Source organism: Prionailurus viverrinus, chromosome A2 (assembly GCF_022837055.1).
Source record: "Prionailurus viverrinus isolate Anna chromosome A2, UM_Priviv_1.0, whole genome shotgun sequence".
NCBI classification, from domain to species: domain Eukaryota; kingdom Metazoa; phylum Chordata; class Mammalia; order Carnivora; family Felidae; genus Prionailurus; species Prionailurus viverrinus.
Window position 1 is genome coordinate 12,515,255 of NC_062562.1, and position 20,382 is coordinate 12,535,636.

Consider the following 20,382-nt stretch of genomic DNA (forward strand, 5'->3'; position numbering starts at 1 on the left):
ACGAGCTCCCAGCCTAGTAGGGGAGACGGAGCCTGACAGAGACACTCCCATTCCTATTATTGCTCAAAGCAATAATACAAGAAATCACAGGCAGCCAGGACACAGGGGAGGCAGCTAAGAAGGAGGGACTAGGGTAGAGGAAGTATGCCAGGGCCAAAAGAGAGAGAGGAAGTGGAGTACTAGAACATTAGACAGCACGTGGCCAGTGACTGTTACACACTGACCAGGGAGGAAGTTGGGCTGAACGACCCCAGATAATGAAGGGCAGCAGAAGGCCAATCCTGCTTCCCAGGCCTTTTCACTTCTGTCTTGATTTGTTTTGTATACCTCCAGAGATGGAGGCCTCAGCGCCAAGAGAGACGGCCCAGCCCTCCCTGGGCACAGGCAACTGTCAGAAAGTTTGGTGCAACATGATTTTTTTTTAAAGCAGTGACCACCATAGTTAAAAGGGCTGGGTGCGATTGTTTGGGGAGGAAGGGTTACTACCGACGTGAGGCAGGCAGTCGGCACCTGCTGCAGACTGGATTTAAAATCAGACTCCCCTGGATTCAGCTCTCTGCTCTCTACTTAAGGGGCTCATGACTTCATCTCTGCAAGCCTGCTTCTTCTCTGAAACGACCATGATAACATCGCCTACCTCATAGGTTTATTCATTGAGCTAATGGAGTAAAATGCCTGACACTTAGGTGCAAGCGTGTCACCCTGCGCCAGGGCCCAGAGTGCTCTGGAATGCGTCCCAACCGCAAATGTACTTTCCTACCTCTAAAGCGTTGCGCATGCTCTAACTTGCCTCAAATGCTCTTGCCCCACCACTCATACCTAGCAAACTCCTACACATTCCTTAAAGCCCTAGCTGTAAGATACCTCTCTTTTCTCTGTTCAAGCCCTGACCCAGGGACTTAGGGGCATGTGGGCCTGGTTCTCACTGGGCCCACTCTTACGTGATGAGTTCCCTGAGAACACGTGGTGGGCATGCAGTCAAAGCTTCTTGAATGAACGAATGGATGGATGGATGAATGAATGAATGAATGACCACTTGGGAAGGGTGGTCAAAGCGGAGGCCCAAGAGCCTGTCAACCACTTCGGTGCCCACGTCCCCAGCTCCCAAGACCTGAAGGGGCCAGCGGTGGCACACGAGGGGCGAGGGGGCTTCCGGGCGGGGTCTTCAGGTCTTCCGGTACGGCCCCTTTAAGGGGCGGGGCCAGTGGGGTGGGCGCTCGGAGCGTCAGTGCGGCGCGAAGATGGCGGCGGCGGCGGCGGCGGCGGGCCCCGGGGCGACCCAGGCACCGAGCTCGCTGCTGCTCGTGGTGGGCGGCGAGTGCGGGTGCTCGGGGCTGCTTGCTTATGTGCTGGAGGAGCTCGAGCGAGGTCGGGTTGGCCTGGGGCCACGGGGTGCGAGAGGCGGGCGCTGCCGCGCGTCTCGGCCCGAGGGTGGGGGGGGGGGCGGCGGCCGGGCTGGGGGCGGGGAGGCGATGGGCGGCGGCGGGATCCTGGGGGCCCAGAGGCTCGGTCTTCCTCACGGTTAGGCTTACGGCGCGGGCAGAAGCCTTGGGCGCGCACGGAGGAAGCGGTACCCGGGCCTGGATTGGGCTGCCTCGCCCCGCCCCGCCTCGGGTGTAGCCCGGGGACGGGACGGGGGCCCGGGCTTTGGGACCCGCGCGATTGGGCAACGCGGGCGACGGCTCGGCTTCCCGCCCAGTGGGCCCGCCGAGGGGAGGGTGGGGTCGCCTCGAAGCCCCGGGTCATAGCAGCTTGGATGTCCCGGAGGGAGGAGCTGGGATGGAGAGACTGGGCCTGGAGCCCCGGGGCCCACTTTCCGTTGCTCCACAAGGAGCGTGCTAATTGGGGTGTGGGCGGGCGCAGCCCGCCCAAGGGATTTGGCATCTGGGGAGATGAATCATGTAGGTGCACCTGCGAGGTTCACCTGCAGCCACTTGGCACAGGCGTCGTGCACCCCACACCGTGTTTGGAGGGCATTCATCCCCCCCCGCCCCCATTCAGATGGGCAGGGCCTTCGGTCTGGCGCCTGCAAAATGGAAAGGCAGCGCACATCTCTGCGTACTTGGGAATGTCGTCGTCTGTGCCCATGTCCTCCCCCACCTCCACCCCGCCCCGTGCGCAGGGATAGTGTGGAAACCACAGGTTCAGCTCTGCCCTCACGGTGCTAATAGTCTGATAGGGTGCAGGATCCAAAATGGGTGAGGACAAGTTTGAAGCTCCCAGGCTGTCAGGAGTGCTCAGAAGGATGCGAAGCGCTGAGGGCCTAAAGGGTGGGTCGGGAGACAGAGGGAAGGACCTCCTGAGAGCGGGAAGAGCTGGTGCAAAGGCCAGGAGGTGGGAACATTCCTGGCAGGGCAGAAGGGGCTGTGTGACAGTGGTGGGGGTGGGGAGATGATGGAGGGGACCAGATGACTGTTCAGGAGCTGGGGGCTCTTTTGTTGATGTTGTGAACCTTCTCTGTGAAATGCCAGATTAACGCTTTGGGTCCCTTGGTGCGGATGCAGAGAGAGCGCCAGAGGCACCTTAGGTGGTTCTGAGTCTCCAGGCTGTTGCGTACAGGGGCAGGTTGAGGGGAAGGGGCTGGGAGGGCTCCCACCTGCCAGATGCTAGTTAACTGAAACATTGCGGGAGCTGGGGAGCCTAGTTGACTTCCTGCCTCACCTCTCCGGCCACCACCCCCCTTGCCCCCAACAGGCATCCGGTCCTGGGACATTGACCCTGGCGTTTGCAGCCTTGATGAGCAGCTCAAGATTTTCGTGTCCCGGCACTCTGCCACCTTCTCCAGCATCGTGAAAGGTGAGACTGGAGACCCCCCCATGTCCCAGCCGCTCCCCTTCATTGGGCAAGTGTTCTCTGAGTGCCAGCTGTGTGCCAGGCACGGGGGAGGGTTCGGGTATGGCTGTAAACAACCACAGTAACAATACAGCCGAGATCTGTCAAGTTGGAGCAGGGCTGGGCCCCGACCAGCACTGCTAACTCCCTTGGTCATCAAGTCCACACATGGCAGGAACTCGTATTTTTGTCCCCATTTTGCAGATGAGGCAGCTGAGGGGTGGGGGACAGGGAGACCTCCAGGAAGTGGGCGTTTTGGATGAGAGGCATCTGGGGGCTGATGTGTCAAGTGGAGGGAAGGGCCCAGGCAAGGTGAGAAGATATTTGGAAAGCGAGGGGCTGCTGAGTGGGTCTGGAGGGTAGAGTGTGGGCCCCGTGTGGCAGGGACTGTGTATGGTTTGTGGCTGTGACCCCTGTATGGTAGGTGCTCAGTGGATGGGGAGCTGGGAGAGGAGCAAGATTGAGGGAGGGGTTGGGACGCCTGGGCCAGCCCCACACGGCCCAGGATGACCCACAGAACAGAGCAGCTGGTGGGCGGGTTCCGGGTATCACCGGCAGCCCCTCTTGCCTCAGCCAGCCCGTTGAGTCACCTCTAGGCCGCTGCAGGAGGGGAAGGAAGTGTCCTTCGCCTCATTGTCCCAGCGGTTCCTGGTGGCTTCCTGACCCCTCGCAGGATTTGGGGGTGGGAAGGGGCTGGAAATCCCATCGGTTCTGTGTGACCTTGGCGGCCATTTCCTCTCTCTGTGCCTTGGTTTCCCCACCGGAATGGGGCAATATCCGTACATGATGATAAGCGTGTGATAAACTGATAAAGGTTGACCAGTGCCGAAAGGTCCTTGCCTCTCTAGCCTTAGGCCTGGTGCTCCATTTCTGAAACCTCTGGGCTCTGAGGGACAGACGAGGGTTCAGATCCGGGAATCATCCCCACTCCCCTCTTCCTGGCCCACGAGGCCTCCCTGGCCCCATGCTCCCCCATGCTCCCCTCGCTCTAGCCTCTCCCGCCACTTCCTGATCCTCACTTGGAGCCCAGTCCTGCCTCAGAGCCCTTGCCCGTGTTTTGCCCTCCTCCTGGTGTACCTCGTTGGCCCTCCCTGGGCTCAGGCTCCTTACCTATATGGGGTGACAGTGACGTCCCCCATAGGGCTGACTGCTGTGAATTGGGGCCTGTAAGCAGGGATGGCCTTGTTGTCACTGTTTCCAATGTGAGGCCTGCCAATGCTGGTTTCCTGTTCTGGCCTCATCCTGACCCGCAGCTCTACCACGTGCCTGTTGATTCTCAGATGACCCCCTGGCTGGGGTTTCCCGGAAGCAGAGTCCCGGAGGGGCTTGTGGCTGCCTGGGGTCACACAGGGAGGCAGGGCTCGACACCGGGACCGCCTGACCCTGTGCGCAAGGCCCAGCCCCAAACTCACAGAGCCCAATACCCCCACAGGCCAGCGGAGCCTGCACCACCGCGGAGACACCCTGGAGACACTGGTCCTCCTGAATCCATCAGACAAGTCCCTGTGCGACGAGGTAGGGAACAGTCATCCGCAGGGGGCAGGCTGTCGGGACCGGCACCATCCCAAGTCCTGACTTCCTACGTCCCTGACTTTGTGCTGTTTGAAATTCTCTTGACACTCAGCAGCCTCACCCCCTCCTTCAGGAAGTCTCCCTGGATGGCCTCAGCTTCAGCTTGTCACCCCCTCGGAGGTGACGGTGGGAGGAACAGGCGAAGTCAGGAAAGACTGGAGTTTGCAAGGAAGGTCTGGAGGCAGGAAGGCAGGACTCGGCTGACGTTTGCATCTTGTGCCTCTCTCGCTGGCTGGGCCCCCCGGGAGTTGTCTGAATTGACTTTTTTTGTTGTTTTCTTTGTTTGTTTTTTAGTTTGTTTATTTATTTTGAGAGAGAAAGTGCGTGAGAGCACAGAAGGGGCAGAGAGGGGGAGAGAGAGAATCCCAAGCAGGCTCTGTGCCATCAGCTAAGACGAAGAGTCGGACGCTTAACAGACTGAGCCACCCTGGAGCCCCCGAATTGACTTCCTAATCCTTCTAATTCATGGCCATCTTATGCCCTTCTCCTAGTTACCCATAGGAAAAATGGCCAAGATGAAGCCCAGGACGCCCCTCTAGAGACCCCGGTATAGGTGGATTCCTCTGATCAAAAATGCTCCGTTTTGTGCCCTCAAGGAGCTCTGAAGGAGATAGAGCCAGACACAGATACACTCTTCTCCATGGCCTTGAGGCTGGGCCAGAGAGAGAGTGGGCTCCAGGGAACCCAGAAAGGGTATGGTGGGCTTCTAGGAAGAGGAGGCCCCGGAGCCTGGCTTTGTAGGAAGAGCAGCAGGAATTTGTTGGGGGAAGGGTGTTGGGCTCAGCAGGAGGCCCGGAGGGTACCCTTCCAGCTTCTAGTGGAGTACTGGGGTGGGGACAGGGATTCGGGTGGTTGTATGTAGATTTGGGGCTGGGAGCCGTCTCAAAGCAGGGTGTAGACCTTGTCACGGCACAGAGTGGGGCCTTTAACAGTCTCCCCCTTCCTCAGCTCCGGAACCTTCTGCTGGACCCTGCCCCTCATAAGCTGCTGGTATTGGCTGGGCCCTGCCTGGAAGGGACAGGGGAGCTGCTGCTCCAGACGGGGGGCTTCTCGCCCCGCCACTTCCTCCAGGTCCTAGGGGACAAAGAGGTAAGCCACCTCCTCCTCGTCTTGTTTCCCCTGGCTCTGAGTTCGGGCTGTGTGGCCCTAGTGACCTGTCCCTCTCTGCACCCCATCCCTTCCTCTGTGGAGCAGCAGCAGTGACACATGTCCCTCCCATTGTCGGGCCCCAGTTCCCTCACCCACGACGGTGTGTGGTTTGAGGCTAGGCCTGTAGATCAGCAGACATCCCAGAGACCTCGAGTGGCACCCCAGCTTCCAGGTCCCAGCTGGGTAGGGTCCTTTCTAAAGTCCTTCGTCCGGGTGTGGCAAATGAACAAAGCCGGCCGATAAACCACCTTTTTCCGTTGTAGAGAGTGAGGTGACGACGGTGAGCTAAAAAGCAGAGGTGGGGAGCATGGAAGGTGTCCCTGGAGGGAGCTGTGCTGTAGAGAACAGCAAGTGCAAAGGCCTTGGGGCAGGGAGAGTGAGAGGGGAGGGGAGGGGAGGGAAGCAGGTGGTGAGTCGGAGCATGTGTCTCTGCGGACCGTGGGGATGGCTGGGTTTTGTCGTAATGGTGACGAGGGTCGGCCAAAGGACTCTCCCAGCCCCAGGAATCAAGATGGAGGGGCCCTTGCCCACTTTTCCCGAGGCGCTGGGTGTTGCCCGGCTCCAGGGGGCTTCTTAACCGTCACCCCCGCCCCTCTGTAGATCCGGGATCTTCTGGTGTCCACACCCCCACCTGCAGACCTGCCGAAGCTCACCATCACCTGCCCAACCTTCGGTGACTGGGCCCAGCTGGCACCTGAGGTGCTGGGCCTCCAGGGCGCGCTCCGGGTGCAGTGGAACCCACCCGTGCAGCTGCCGGCTTCCGAGGGCCTGCGCCAGTTCCTGGAGTACGTGGCTGAGTCGCTGGAGGCCCCGTCTCCCTTTGAGCTGCTCGAGCCGCCAGCGTCCGTGGGCTTCCTCAGGCTCGCCCGGCCTTGCTGCTACATCTTCCCCGGCGGCCTCGGCGACGCCGCCTTCTTCGCCGTCAATGGCTTCACCGTGCTGGTCAACGGTGGCTCCAACCCCAAGTCGAGCTTTTGGAAGCTGGTGCGGCACCTGGACCGGGTGGACGCCGTGCTGGTGACCCACGCCGGCGCCGACAGCCTCCCGGGCCTCAACAGTCTTCTGCGGCGCAAGCTGGCCGAGCGAGATGAGGCGGCGGCCGGCGGGGGCTCCGGGGACGACAGGCTCCGCAGGCTCATCTCCCCCAACCTGGGGGTCGTGTTCCTCAACGCCCGCGTGGCCATCTCGCGTCTGGTGAGCGGCGAGGACGAGGCGGAGCTGGCCCTGAGCCTCTTGGCCCGGCTAGGCATCGCGCCCCTGACTCTGAACCGCGGGCCGCTCCCGGCCGAGCCCACCGTGCTCTTTCAGAAGATGGGCGTGGGCCGGCTGGACATGTATGTGCTGCACCCGCCCGCGGCTGGGGCTGACCGCTCGTCCGCCTCCGTGTGCGCCCTGCTAGTGTGGCACCCCGCGGGCCCCACCGAGAAGGTGGTGCGCGTGCTGTTCCCCGGCTGCACACCTCCCGCCCGCCTCCTGGATGGCCTGGTCCGCCTGCAGCACCTGGGGTTCTTGCGAGAGCCTGTGGTGACCCCCCAGGACCTAGTGGGGCCTCGGCGAGCTGAGAGCAAGGAAAGCGTGGGCTCCCGGGACAGCTTAAGAAGAGAAGGCCGGACAACGGCAACGGCCAGGCCTGCCCCGGAGCGCCCTGTGGGGGCCCGGAAGGACCTGCCTCGAGTCGAGGCCCCCCGCAGGGCTGAGAAAGAAGCCAGGCTCCCCCGGGAGGTGAAGAAGGACCCCAAGCCAAGCGTCCCTCGGACCCAGCCCCAGGAGGTGCGCCGGGCAGCCTCCGCTTCGGTCAGCGTGAAGAAGGCGGGTGCCCAGGCCGCCCCCAGGCCCCGCAGGGCACCCAATATCCCCCACCCGGGCGTCCCGCCGGCGGAGAACGGGCCCCACAGCCCCCCCAGCTTCCGCTGTGGAGAGGCCAGCCCGCCGCCGCCAGAGGCCTGCGGCTCCCCCGCCCCCCAGCTGGTGGCCACCCCCAGCCAGGAGAGCAGCCTGGAGCTGGGGCTGAGCCCGGCCGGGGAGGACGGCGGCACCTTGGAGGAGAAGACGCTGGAGCTGCTTTTGGGTGCCAGCACCCCCCGGCCGCGTACACCCTCGCCTACTGGAGCCCACCAGGGCCCGGCAGAGGGCAGCGGGCGGCTGTCGCTGAGCCCGCTGCGGGGCGGGGAGGCTGGGCCGGATGCCTCGCCCACGGTGACCACACCATCACTGCCTGCCGAGGTGGGATCCCCGCACTCCACGGAGGTGGACGAGTCCCTGTCCGTCTCCTTCGAGCAGGTGCTGCCGCCGCCGCCTGCCACCACGGGCGAGGCTGGGCTGAGCCTCCCCCTCCGCGGCCCCCGGGTACGGCGATCAGCCTCCCCGCACGACGTGGACCTGTGCCTGGTGTCACCCTGTGAGTTTGAGCACCGGAAGGCTGTGCCGGTGGCGCCCGCGTCCCCGGGCAGCTCTGATAGCAGTGCCCGGTCCCAGGAGCGGGCGGGGGCCCCGGGAGCTGAGGAGACCCCACCCACCTCCGTCAGCGAGTCCCTGCCCACCCTGTCTGACTCGGACCCCCTGCCTGCCGCCCCCGGCATCGCGGACTCGGATGAAGACATGGAGGGCGCAGGGGTCCCTCGCCGTGACCCGCTGCCCGAGCCCCTCAAGTTCCCCCCGCCGCTGCCCACCCCGCCCAGCATCTGCATGGTGGACCCCGAGGTGCTCCCCCCTGAGCAGGCCCGGCTGACGGAGGGCCACGGCCGCACCCGGAAGTCCGGGGTTCGCCCTCACCCCGGCACTGCCGCCTCCAAAGCCACTCCCGCGACCACTGCCAAAACCAAGGGACTGGCCGGTGGAGACCGGGCCGGTCGGCCCCTCGGCACCCGGAGCGAGCCCAGTGACAAGGGAGGTCGGGCACCCCTGTCCAGAAAGTCCTCGGTCCCCAAGACGACCACTCGGGGCCCATCCGGTAAGTACCCAGGGGCTGGAGTCCTACAGCAGGGTTACCGGCCCAAGTCTTTGTTCCCTGTTTGCTGTGTGGCCTCAGCCGTGCCTGCCACCCTCTCTGAGCATCAGTTTCTCCTACAAAATGGAAGCTCTGGCTCGCTTGTAATTCCGAGGCATTCAAGCAGTGCCACCCGCGGAAGCATCACGCGAGCACATCTGTCATCATGAGGTCGCTAGTGCCACAGCGAGTAGAAACGGGTGAAATTAATTTTAATAGTATATTTAACCTGTTTGCGTAGAGATTCCCAAGCCCCCCCCCCCACCAGGCTCAGTGTTGCAGTCAGGACTCGGGATGCAGTCCTACTCCTGGCTCAGCTGTGTTGGAGCAAGAGGATACAGAACGGAATCGGCAAAGAGAAGGGGCATGGGGAGGGGGGCTCGTGGGGGGGGGGGGGCAGGCACAGGCTTGTAGAGTCGTCTCCCAGTGTGGTCCCACCGTGTGCTTAATGCCCGAGCAGCGTGCCCTGGTGACCCATACGAGGTGGTGTCCACCAGGGATGCTCGTTAGAGACTGAGCGCCCAGGGTGTTGCTGGTCGCGTTGGCACCCTCTGCCTGACATGTGCCAACATCCCAGACTCCTCAGCAAGGGTGAAGCAGGCGTTCAGCCTGAGCCACGCTGCTGCGGAGCAAACAGGCGCGGTGAGCCACTCTTGTCGCTTAGGGGTGGGAACCTTTCTGAAATCCAGGCTCCCCAGACTCCAGCCAGGGCCACCCCGTAAGCAGACCTACCTAAGGATAGCAGTTTTAGGTACGCTGCGGTAACTTTTCTTCCCGGTTTTCCGTAGTTGTGATGAGATCTCTTAACAGGACATTTAGCACCTTAGCCATTGCTAAGTGCCCAATTCCGTAGCGTTAAGTACGTTCGCATTGCTGTGCCACCAGCCCCACCAATTGGTCTCCAGGGCTCCTTTTTCTCTTGCAAAACTGAAACTCTGTCCCCATTAAAAACTAATTCCCACTCCTCCTCTCCCAATCCCTGGCACCCTCTGGTTCTGCTTTCTGTTTCTATGAATCTGACTCCTCTCGGGACCTCCTGCAAGCGAAATCATACTATATTTATCTTTTGTGACTGGTTTATTTCACTTAGTGTCATGTCTCCATGGTCCATTCACGTTGTAGCCTGTGTCATAATTCTCTTCCCCTTTTTTTCGTTTTTAAGAATTTCCTTCCTTTTTAAGGCTGAATAATACCGTGTTGCACGGATGGACCAAATTTTGTTTATCCGTTCACCCACTGATGGACTCTTGGGTTACTTCTGCCTTTTGGCTACTGTTGAATAATGCTGGTATGAACGTGACTGGACAGATACCTTGTGGAGACCTTACTTTCAACTCTTTGGGGTATATTCGCAGAAGTGGGATTGCTGGATCACACAGTAATTCCATTTTTGAGTTTTTAAGGAACCACTGTGCTGTTTTCGACAATGGCCGCACCGTTTTACATTAATGCCACCAGCCGTGCAAAGAAGGTTCCAGTTTCTCCACATCCTCGCCAGCACTTGTTATTTTTTGAGTAGCCACCTGATGAGTGTGAGGTGACACCTCGTGGTGGTTTCGATTTACATTTCCCGAATTAATGATGTTGAGCATCTTTTCGTGTGCTGTCGGCCATTTGTATACCTTTTTTGGAGAAATGTCTGTTCAGGTCTTTTGCCCCTTTCTGAATCGGGCAGTCTTTTTGTTGTTGGGTTATGAGAGTTCTGTATATATTGTGGATATTAACCCTTTGTCAGGTATATGATCTGCAAATATTTTTTTCCCATTCTGTGGGGTTGCCTTTTTATTCTGTTGATCGTGTTCTTCGCACAGAGGTTTGTAATCGTCGTAAAATCCAGTTCGGCTTTTTTTTCTGCCTGTGCTTTTGTTGTCACATCCAAAAAATCATTGCTAAATCCAGTCGGGTGAAGCTTTTGCTTTCTTCTAAGAGTTTTATGGTTTTAGCGCTCACATTTTGTTCCAGGATAAATTGAGTTAATTTTTGTCTGTGGTGCTGAATAAGGGTTCAATTTCATTGTTTTGTACGTAGACCTCCGATTTTCCCAGCACCATTGGTTGAAAAGACGGTCCTTTCTCCTCTGATGGTCTCGGCATCGTTGTCAGAAATCATCTCATCACATACGTGAGGGTTTATTTCCGGGCTTTCTGTTCCATTGGCCTATCATGTGTCTGTCTTTTTTTTTTTTTTTTTTTTTTAATGTTTATTTACTTTTGAGAGAGAGAGAGAGAGAGAGAGAGAGAGAGGGAGAGAGAGGGAGAGAGGAAGGGCCAGAGAGAGAGGGAGACACAGAATCCGAAACAGGCTCCAGGCTCTGAGGTGTCAGCCCAGAGCCTGACGCGGGGCTCGAACTCACGAACCGCGAGATCATGACCTGAGCCGAAGTCAGACGCTTAACCGACTGAGCCACCCAGGCGCCCCTATCATGTGTCTGTCTTTATGTCAACACCACACTGTCTTGATTACTGTCCCTTTACCATAACTTTACAGATCAGGAAGTGTGAGTCCTCCAACTTTGTTCTTCAACATTGTCTTGCCTCCTGGACTCCCTTGAGATTCCATATGAATTTTAGGATGGTTATTCTATTTCTGCAAAAAGCCATCGCTGGCACTTTGATCGTGACAGCACCGAATCTGTAGTTTGCCTCAGGTAGTGTCAACGGCTCGGCGGATATTAAGTCTCCTAATCCACAAATATGGGATGTCCTTTCTGTGAATTTTTACGTTTTCATTTCTTTCAGCGGTGTTTTTTAGTTTTCATATATTTTGTTTTCTTGGCTAAATTAATCCCTAAGTATTTTATTCTATGTTAATACTATTGTAAAGACAGTTGTTTTCTTAGTTTCCTTTTCAAATTGTTCACCATTAGCATATAGAAGCATAATTGGTTTGTGTGTGTTGGTTTTGTGTCCAGCTACGTTGCCGAATACATCTATCCTAACAGATTTTGTGTGTGTGTGTGTGTGTGTGTGTGCGCGCGCACGCACACGCATCATCTTAGAGTTTTCTACACGTAAGAGCGTGTCATCTGTGATCAGAGATAACTTTAATTTTTTCTTTTTTTTTTTTTAATTTTTTTAACGTTTATTTATTTTTGAGACAGAGACAGAGCATGAACGGGGGAGGGTCAGAGAGAGGGAGACACAGAATCTGAAACAGGCTCCAGGCTCTGAGCTGTCAGCACAGAGCCCGACACGGGGCTCGAACTCACAGACCACGAGATCATGACCTGAGCTGAAGTTGGCTGCTTAACCAACTGAGCCACCCAGGCGCCCCTAATTTTTTCTTTTCTAACGTAGATATATTTTCTTTTTCTTGCCTGATTGCTCTGGCTAGCACTTCTAGTACTGTGTTGACTCTAAGTGGCAAAAGCCAACATTCTTGCCTTGTTCCTGCTCTTGGAAAAAAAGCTGATAGTCTTTCTCCATTGGGTATGATGTGAGCTGTGAGTTTTTCATACATGGCTCGTGTTATGTTGAGGCAGTTTCATGCTATTCATAGTTTGTTGAGGGTTTTTATCATGAAAGAGTGTTGAATTTTGTCAAATGCCTTTCTGCAACAGTTGAAATGATTGTGTTGTTTTATTAATTCTGTTAACGTGGTCTATTATATTGATTTTTCTTTTCCTTTTAAGACTTTATTTTTAAGTAATCTCTACACCCAACATGGGGCTCAAACTCACGACCCTGAGATGAAGAGTCGCATGCTCCACCTACCAAGCCAACTGGGTGGCCCATACGTGTGTGTGTGTGTGTGTGTGTGTGTGTGTGTGTGTATGTGTGTGTACACATACATACATACTTTTTTTTTTTCTTTTTTTTTAAGATTTCATTTTTTGGAGTGTCTGGGTGGCTCAGTCGGTTAGGTGTCCGACCATGAGGTCATGATCTCATGGTCCGGGAGTTCAAGCCCCGCACCAGGCTCTGTGTGACAGCTGGGAGCCTGGAGCCTGTTTCAGATTCTGTGTCTCCCTCTCTCTCTCTGCCCCTCTCCTGCTTGCACTCTGTTTCTGTCTCTCAAAAATAAATAAACATTAAAAAAATGGTTTTTAATTTCATTTTTAAGTAATCTCTACACCAAACATGTGGCTATGTTGATTTTTCATATGTGGAACCATCCCTGCGTCCCAGGGATTCCCGCTTGACCAGTGTCTGATCCTTTTAATATGCTGCTGAATTTGGCTCGCTAATATTTGTTAAAGATTTTTGCATCAAGGTTCATAAGGGATATTGGTCTGTAGTTTTCTTTTCTTCCTAGTGTCTTTGACCTTGGTATCAGGGCAACACTGGCCTCCTAGAATGACTTAGGATGTGTTCCCTGCTCTTCAGTATTTTTGGAAAAGTCAGAGAGGGATCGATGTTAGTTCTTCTTTAAATGTTTGGTAGAAACAGGCTCAGGAGGATTTTGATTACTGATTCAATCTCCTTACTAATGATAGATCTGTTTAGCTTTTCTGTTTCTTTGTGATTCAGTCTTTGGTAGGTTTTGTGTTTCTAGGCATTTGTATGTTTCTTCTTGGCTGTGCAGTTTCTTGGTTGTACAGCTGTTCAGAGTACTCTCATCATGCTTTTTATGTCTGTAGAGTAGGTAGTAGTGTCCCCCTCTTATTTCTGAGCTTATCAATTTGAGTCTTCTCGCTTTTTTCTTAGTCTAGCTAAAAGGCTGTCAGTTTTGTTAATCTTTTTTTTTTTAATTTTTTTTTAACGTTTATTTATTTTTGAGACAGAGAGAGACAGAACATGAATGGAAGAGGGTCAGAGAGAGAGACACACACAGAATCCGAAACAGGCTCCAGGCTCTGAGTTGTCAGCACAGAGCCCGACGCGGGGCTCAAACTCACTGACCGCGAGATTGTGACCTGAGCCGAAGTCAGATGCTCAACCGACTGAGCCACCCAGGCACCCCCAGTTTTGTTAATCTCTTTGAAGGATCAACTCGTGGTTTTGTTGGTTATCTTTTGTGGTTTTCATTCTCAATTAAAAAAAAATTTTTTTTTTAACGTTTATTCATTTTTGAGAGACAGAGACAGAGCATGAGCAGGGAAGGGACAGAGAGTGAGGGAGACACAGAATCCAAAGCAGACTCCAGGCTCTGAGCTGTCAGCACAGAGCCCGATGCGGGGCTCGAACTCAAGAACTATGAGATCATGACCTAAGCCAAAGTCGGACGCTCAACTGACTGAGCCACCCAGGCACCCCTCTATTCTCAATTTTTAAAATCTCTGCTCTAATCTTTATCATTTCCTCTCCTCTGTTAGCTTCAGATTTACTTTTGTTCTTTTCTGGTTCCTTAGGTTAATAGTTAGGTTGTTGCATGGAGATCTTCTTTTTTAATACAAACACTTATACCTAGAAACTTGCCTTTTATCTCTGCTGTCTCTCAGAGAGATTCTCTTTCAGCAGTTGGACTATTCGTGTGTCTCCTACTTGGAATTTGTTGAGCTTCTTGGACCTTTACTAACGCCATTCATCAAACATGGGAAGCGTGGGGCCATTATTTCTTCAAATAATCATTCTGCCCCTTTTCTCCTGGGACTCCACATGTGTATGTCGGCCCTCTCGATGGCGTCTCACAAATCCCTCACGCTGCCGTTCACTTTCTTCTGTCCTTATTTCTCCCTGTGTGAGCGGGGGAGGGGCAGAGAGCGAGAGGAAGACACCAAATCGGAAGCAGGTTCCAGGCTCGGAGCTGTCAGCCCAGAGCCCGACACGGGGCTCGAACCCACAAGCCACGAGATCATGACCTGAGCCGAAGTTGGACGCTTAACCGACTGAGCCACCCAGGCGCCCTTTCTTTGCTTAATTATCATGTGCTGTTTCTGTTTTCATGAGCCTGCACCTTTCTGGGTGTGGTGGTGATTTTCCCAAATCTCCCATATATACAGTGGCTTTTTTTTTTTATTATTAAGTTTTTAATTTTAATTCCAGTATAGTTAACAGCTATGTGAGTTTCAGGCGTAGAGGATAACGATTCCATGTGGTGGCTTTTGAACGGCTTAGTCCTTACGTGTCTGGCTCCTTAAAAGGGGAAAAAGTGAAAAAATGAAGTGGGGAGGGGTAGATGGGAGAAGAGGAGAAAAGAATGTTCCCGTTCTCTCGATCTCCTGGAAGTCAGGGAGAGGCTGCCAGCACGACTCTTGTCTGGAAGGGGAGACGGATTCCCGGTGCTTCCCAGCCGCACCGTCATCCCCCGGGGTCCTCCTGCCGAGTTCACACTCTGTACGCGTGCTATGATCGCAGAATATTCCAACATGCCGTCGGTATGAAAGATGACTAGCTAATTCCCCTTCTCGTGGCCACGCTGAGTCTTGGGTGCCTGGTGTGCGCTTTGCACCGAACCCCAGCTCGTGTCAGCTCGTCCCTGCCACGTTCCGGTGCTCGGTGACCACGGCGGAGGGCACTGCGAGGCTGGAAGTACCGGGGGTGGTGGGAAAGCAGCGGTGATGACTTGAGCTGGTGTCCCTGAGTGCTTGCTCACCGGTTGCAGGTGCCTTGGTGGCCCTGCCCTCCGGAAGCTGACCGATGTCCCAGGCTTCTCTCGCCCCGTGGCTTGTCATTAGTTCCCAGCCTCGGTGCCCCCCTGAGCTGCCCCCTCTTATCCTCGTTGGGCACTTTCCGGGGGAGACACCTGATGGGCCCCTGTGAGCTTTAGCAGCTCAGGGGTCCCCAGCCCAGAGTGGCTACCCAGGCCTGTGGCCGAGGCTGGCACCTGGAGGCTGGGAGTCATCCGAGCCCCTGTGTGCCTGGGCGTTTGGCCCCCTGAGGGTCTCCTCCTCCCACTGCCTCGGACAGACTGACCCTCTGCTAGTGTCAGCAGACTGTGTCTTAGGAGGGCCAGAGGGCAAACGTTGCCAGCTTTGCAGGCCAGGTGGTCTCTGTCCCAACAACTCGACTCCGTGCCGTGGCAGAACAGCAGCTTCGTATGGAACCCAAAGGGCGTTCCGGTAAAACTGCGTTTACAAAAGCAGGCGCTGCTGTAGTTGGCCGGTCCCTGCCCCACCCCGTCCTCCTGTCCTGCGGCCTCTGCCCATGTTCCCCTTGTCTGGCCGTTCTGCCTCTGCTGCTCCTGTCTCCCTTGGGCTCGTCACGGCCATGGCGGCTTTCTCTTCTTGAGACTTAAGATCCTCACCGCCGCTGTTCCCAGCTATGAGTGAGGGATGCCGCCTGCCCAAAGCTAGGGGATTCACTCACCCCGCAGATGCCGCGGCAGCCCTCTGGGCCCACGCCCTGATCCAGGCAGTGTTTACGGTCCAAAGATGTCAAGCATCTGGCCGGTTTCCTGTGCCTCAGATCCCGATTTGTCCTCAATTGATTATGATTATGAGACACTCGCCTGGGACCGGTGGCCTCATTCCCCTTTGCGTAAGCTCTAGGTTCAGGGCCACGGATGAGGCTCTGAAAGCAATGCCACGTCCAGTCTCCCTCTTGCAATTCTGTCCTTCCCACACCCACTCTGTCTCCCCATTGCCCTTGGGGGTAGGGATTTTTGTCTGTCTGGGTCACTGGCACGTCCCCAGTGCCTAATGCCCGGGAGGACTTGATAAATGCCCTTTGAGTAATTGAGCAGATGGATGCCGCAGAAGCAGCAGATTGTTCTAGATACTGGCTGCCTTGGGAGCTTAAGCTCTAAAACCCCGTCTTTCTGGAAGCCCTCCCTGATTGCCTCCTCCTACCCTCCTTACCTCTGGCCCTGGGCATGTCTGTGTCCAGGGACCAGCCAGGGGGGTCCAAGCACTGAGGATATGGCCAGGGGTCTTTGCAGAGTTCGTTGAGTAACTTCCCATGCCAAGGAGAGCTTTAAGATAGTGAGATCAGGCCTCCTCCTTGAGGAGGGAGCCACTCAGAGAGATGTAGACAGAGGTGGGAGCCCCTTCCCAGGCCCTGGGTCCCAGGAGCTCAGGTCTGACCCCGTCCTTTTTTTTTTTTTTTTTTTTTTTAATTTTTTTTTTTCAACGTTTATTTATTTTTGGGGACAGAAGGAGACAGAGCATGAACGGGGGAGGGGCAGAGAGAGAGGGAGACACAGAATCGGAAACAGGCTCCAGGCTCCGAGCCATCAGCCCAGAGCCCGACGCGGGGCTCGAACTCACGGACCGCGAGATCGTGACCTGGCTGAAGTCGGACGCTTAACCGACTGCGCCACCCAGGCGCCCCATGACCCCGTCCTTCTTGCCCGCAGGGTCAGCTGGCAGCCGGCCAGGTGGGTCAGCAGCCCCTCCCGGCTCCCCCGTCTACCTCGACCTGGCCTACCTGCCCAGCGGGAGCAGCGCCCGGCTGGTGGACGAGGAATTCTTCCGAAGGGTGCGTGCGCTCTGTTACGTCATCAGCGGCCAGGACCAGCGCAAGGAAGAGGGCATGAGGGCTGTCCTGGACGCACTGCTGGCCGGCAAGCAGCAATGGGACCGTGACCTGCAGGTGCGTGACCACCCCGGGGCCCCAGACAGTCTTGGCACGAGGTCGGGCCGCACACCTCCTGGCGCGTTCCTGCTGAACTTAGTCCTGGGAGGTCTGTGTGACCTTCACCCGCCCACAGAAGAGGGAGTGGGGCTCAGAGAGCCCGAGCTGTGTCCCCAAGGCCACGGGAATGAAGGCAGGTTCACGGGTCCCACCAGCTCTCAGGACTCTGTTCCCGTTGTCCCCTCCGTCTGGAGCAGCCCGGATGAGGGTGCAGGACGGGCCCGGTTTGATCCGCTTCCCTGACTCCTGGGCTCTTAACCATCCCAGTCACGAGAATTGGCCAGGAGGAATAGGCGAGGTGTCCACGTAGCTGCGAAAGTTGAGAATTGATCCTGTGGGCTGGGGCTGTCCCCCAAGGAAGCCTTGAGGCACATCCTTGAAGGGTGACGCAAGTCTGGCTTGAAGGTGCCTGGCCACCCATTCGGCGTGTGAGGTGCCGACGCCCAGCCTCTCGGGGAGCATGCGCAGCCCCTGTCCCCCCCACCCCCACCCCCCACCCCCTCCCACCCCACAGCTTGTCGGGAGCCAGGACGGAGGGTTCCGGGCACCGGAGGCAGGGCAAACTTGGTGTGTGCGAGGGAGGAGCCGGAGAGGGGCCCGGGTCCTTCGGGTGCCGTGGGGACAGGAAAGGACCTCAGGGATGGGCGGGGGCAGACAGCCAGGCGAGAGCTAAGGGAAGCAGAGCAACTGTGGTCAGAGAAGAAGGGCCTCAGATGCCGAGCGTGGAGCAGGGGCCCGGGCCCAGAGGTCACAGGTGCTCCCCCTCACCGTCAGCCCGTCTGTCCCACCCACAGGTGACCCTGATCCCCACCTTCGATTCCGCGGCCATGCACGAGTGGTACGAGGAGACACATGCCCGGCACCAGGCGCTGGGCATCACCGTGCTGGGCAGCAACAGCACCGTGTCCATGCAGGACGAGGCCTTCCCCGCCTGCAAGGTCGAGTTCTAGCTCGGCGCCTGACACCCGCCCCCGCGGCCCGGCACCCGCCCCGACCCTGAGATTCACCTGCGTCACAAATAAACCAGGTACTCCACCCGGCTGTGGCCTCAGTTCCTTCCGCTGGCGGGAGACTTGGCAGCCTCCGGGACGGTCATCGCCGCCGTGTCGGCCCCCAGGTCAGGCGTGCTCCGGCCTCCGTGTTGCAGGCCGCAAAAGCCAGGCCCGGGGAGGGGGTGTGCCTTTCCGGTAGTGACCGCCGGCAGCCGGTGCCCGCCGCTGACCGCGGCCCTCCGGCCCGACCCGGCAAGCGTGAGAGGCCGATTTTTACTGGCGGGGAAGCTGGAACCCCTGAGGGCAGCCGGACTCCACTCTGCCACACAAACCGGCCAGGGACGGGGTGAGACTGGAACCCCAGGCTCTGTGCTCCGAAGCGATAGAACAGGTCACTCTCCGTTCCTAGAGATACCTCATGCTCGTGCGTGGCAGGAGAGTCACATGCCACAGGGAGGTCTTAGAGGAGAACCTGAAACCCAGAGATTACAAAACATCCATTCCCGAAGAACCCCTTGCCTGCTCTCTGCACGCGTGGAGATAACCTAGCTAGAGCGTTAGACGAGGTGCCCTGCGTCCTGGGTTGAACGGCGACCCGAAAAGCGTACGTCTGAGCCCTGACACCTGGTATCTGTGAGTGTGACTGTGTCTGTGTCTGGAGAAAGGGATTTTCAGATGCAGTTAAGTGAAGGCTCTTGAGATTCTCTGGATGGGCCCTAAATCCAATGACGCGTGTCCTTATAAGAGACAGAGGAGGTGACACAGAGGGGAAGAGCACGCGGAGACGGAGGCAGAGACTGGGATGATGGGGTGATGGGGCCACAGCCGAGGAATGCTGCAGCCCCAGAAGCTGGTGAGGAGTGATTCTCCCCTGGAACTTTCTGAAGGAAACGACTCTGTGCACACCTTGATTTCAGAGCTGGGCCTCCAGAACTGCAAGAATGAACTGTTGTGTGTGGGACCTTGTGACGGTCCCGGGAGATGTTCTGAGCCGGTCGGCACACGGCTCGCTTCCCCGGACACGGCGGCCTGAGTCCCTGTGCGTGGCCGCGTAGGTGTCCTGGTACAGACTCCTTCCTCCGGCCATCTCGGGCCCCAGCTCGGCGCGTCCAGGCTGCTGTGGCACAATACCAGGCGGTTTCCCCGACAGACGCTTCCTTCCCGCAGCTCCGGAGGCTGGACGGTTGAGACCAGGGTGCATCAGGGTGCCAGGGGTCGGCCGAGGGCGGGCCCTCCGGCTTCCAGATGGCTGCCTTCTGGCTGTGTCCCCGCGTGGACAGGGAGGGGGCGTGGGGGCACATCCTCTCACAGCCCCTCCTTCGGCAGCACCAACCCCGGGATGGGACCCCCACCCCCCTGGCCTCCGCGACCTAACCCTCTCCCGAAGCAACCCCCTCCAGACACCATCACGAAGGGGAGTGGGGCTCACGCATAGGAAATGAGGGGGTGTTTTGCACTAGTTAGGGCTCAGCTGATCGATGACTAGTGTCGTGGTTGGACTGGCCTTTGTGGTTCTGCTTACAAGACGCCCTTCCGCCGGACACCCATCGGGAAACTGAAAAAAAATAAAGGTTTCTCACTTACCAGACCCGGAGATCACCCAGGGCGCCCAGGGCCACATAGTGAGAGGGGAAAGGGGGGACTGAGACAGAGCTGCTTGTTCACTGGCTGGGCCTCTGCTCTTATTGGGTCCAGGATGGGAGCCCAGGGTTTCCAGGGCCCATTGTTTCTTGGTAAACTTAAAACCTCCCAGTGGGAATTTAAAGCGGTGGGAGGGAGCAAAAACAAAACAAAACGAGTGGCCCGAAAGGCCAGTTACCAAAATCAACCAAGACCTCTAAAACAAGGAGCCACAGTCGGGGCAGGCGGCCTCTTTCTCTAGAGGCGTGGTTGGCGAGTAGGTTCATTCCAGCTACCATCTTTGAAGAGGATGCCTGGGCAATCAAAGCTTACGTCCTGCACTCGCATCACAAGAAGGAAACAAACCGGCCTTACCCCACAGGGGGCACACAATTCCGTCTGGAGCTGGCAGGGCCGCAGCAGCCAGGGACACGTCTTGCCTACCAAGGGTCGGTTTGTGGGACCTGACTGCTTCGTGTGGGAGCCACCGAACCGGCGTCTGGCGGTCTTCCTGTGGGATGTCGGGACTTGGCAAGGCCGGGCATCAGGAAGGGCAGGTGGACGCCAAGGGAACCTGAGTGGGCGCCCACAGGGACAGGGCCCACAAGGGCACCGTCGGTGAGGCCGCGACCAAGGTCAATGCGCACCCGGCCGGGGACAGGTGCGGCAGCCGCCTGGGGAGCTCCCCAGCGCCTGGGACCTGGGTCTGTGACCCTGCGCCCTCTGTCCGTTGACCGGGAAAGCGGAAGTGCTAGGATCCGAGCGCCCCCCCCCGCCA

At 57.2% G+C, this 20,382-nt stretch overlaps 1 protein-coding gene across 1 annotated transcript; it reads left to right on the forward strand.

The window, feature by feature from the left end:
- The first annotated feature begins 1,221 nt into the window (after positions 1-1,221).
- Positions 1,222-18,032, forward strand: MAP1S (microtubule associated protein 1S). Its single transcript, XM_047849601.1, has 7 exons — positions 1,222-1,368; positions 2,695-2,796; positions 4,265-4,347; positions 5,353-5,493; positions 6,154-8,503; positions 16,715-16,950; positions 17,787-18,032. The coding sequence occupies exons 1-7, from the start codon at positions 1,242-1,244 to the stop codon at positions 17,940-17,942; spliced, it is 3,195 nt and encodes a 1,064-aa protein (XP_047705557.1). The 5' UTR covers positions 1,222-1,241; the 3' UTR covers positions 17,943-18,032.
- The last annotated feature ends 2,350 nt before the right edge of the window (positions 18,033-20,382 follow it).

What these genes read in the sequence shown, in the direction of transcription:
- MAP1S (XM_047849601.1), top strand. Translation starts at nt 1,242, where the DNA reads ATGGCGGCGGCGGCGGCGGCGGCGGGCCCCGGGGCGACCCAGGCACCG. An exon ending in CTTCTCCAGCATCGTGAAAG is followed by an intron (nt 2,797 to 4,264) that starts GTGAGACTGGAG and finishes ATACCCCCACAG; the next exon opens with GCCAGCGGAGCCTGCACCAC. An exon ending in AGGTCCTAGGGGACAAAGAG is followed by an intron (nt 5,494 to 6,153) that starts GTAAGCCACCTC and finishes GCCCCTCTGTAG; the next exon opens with ATCCGGGATCTTCTGGTGTC.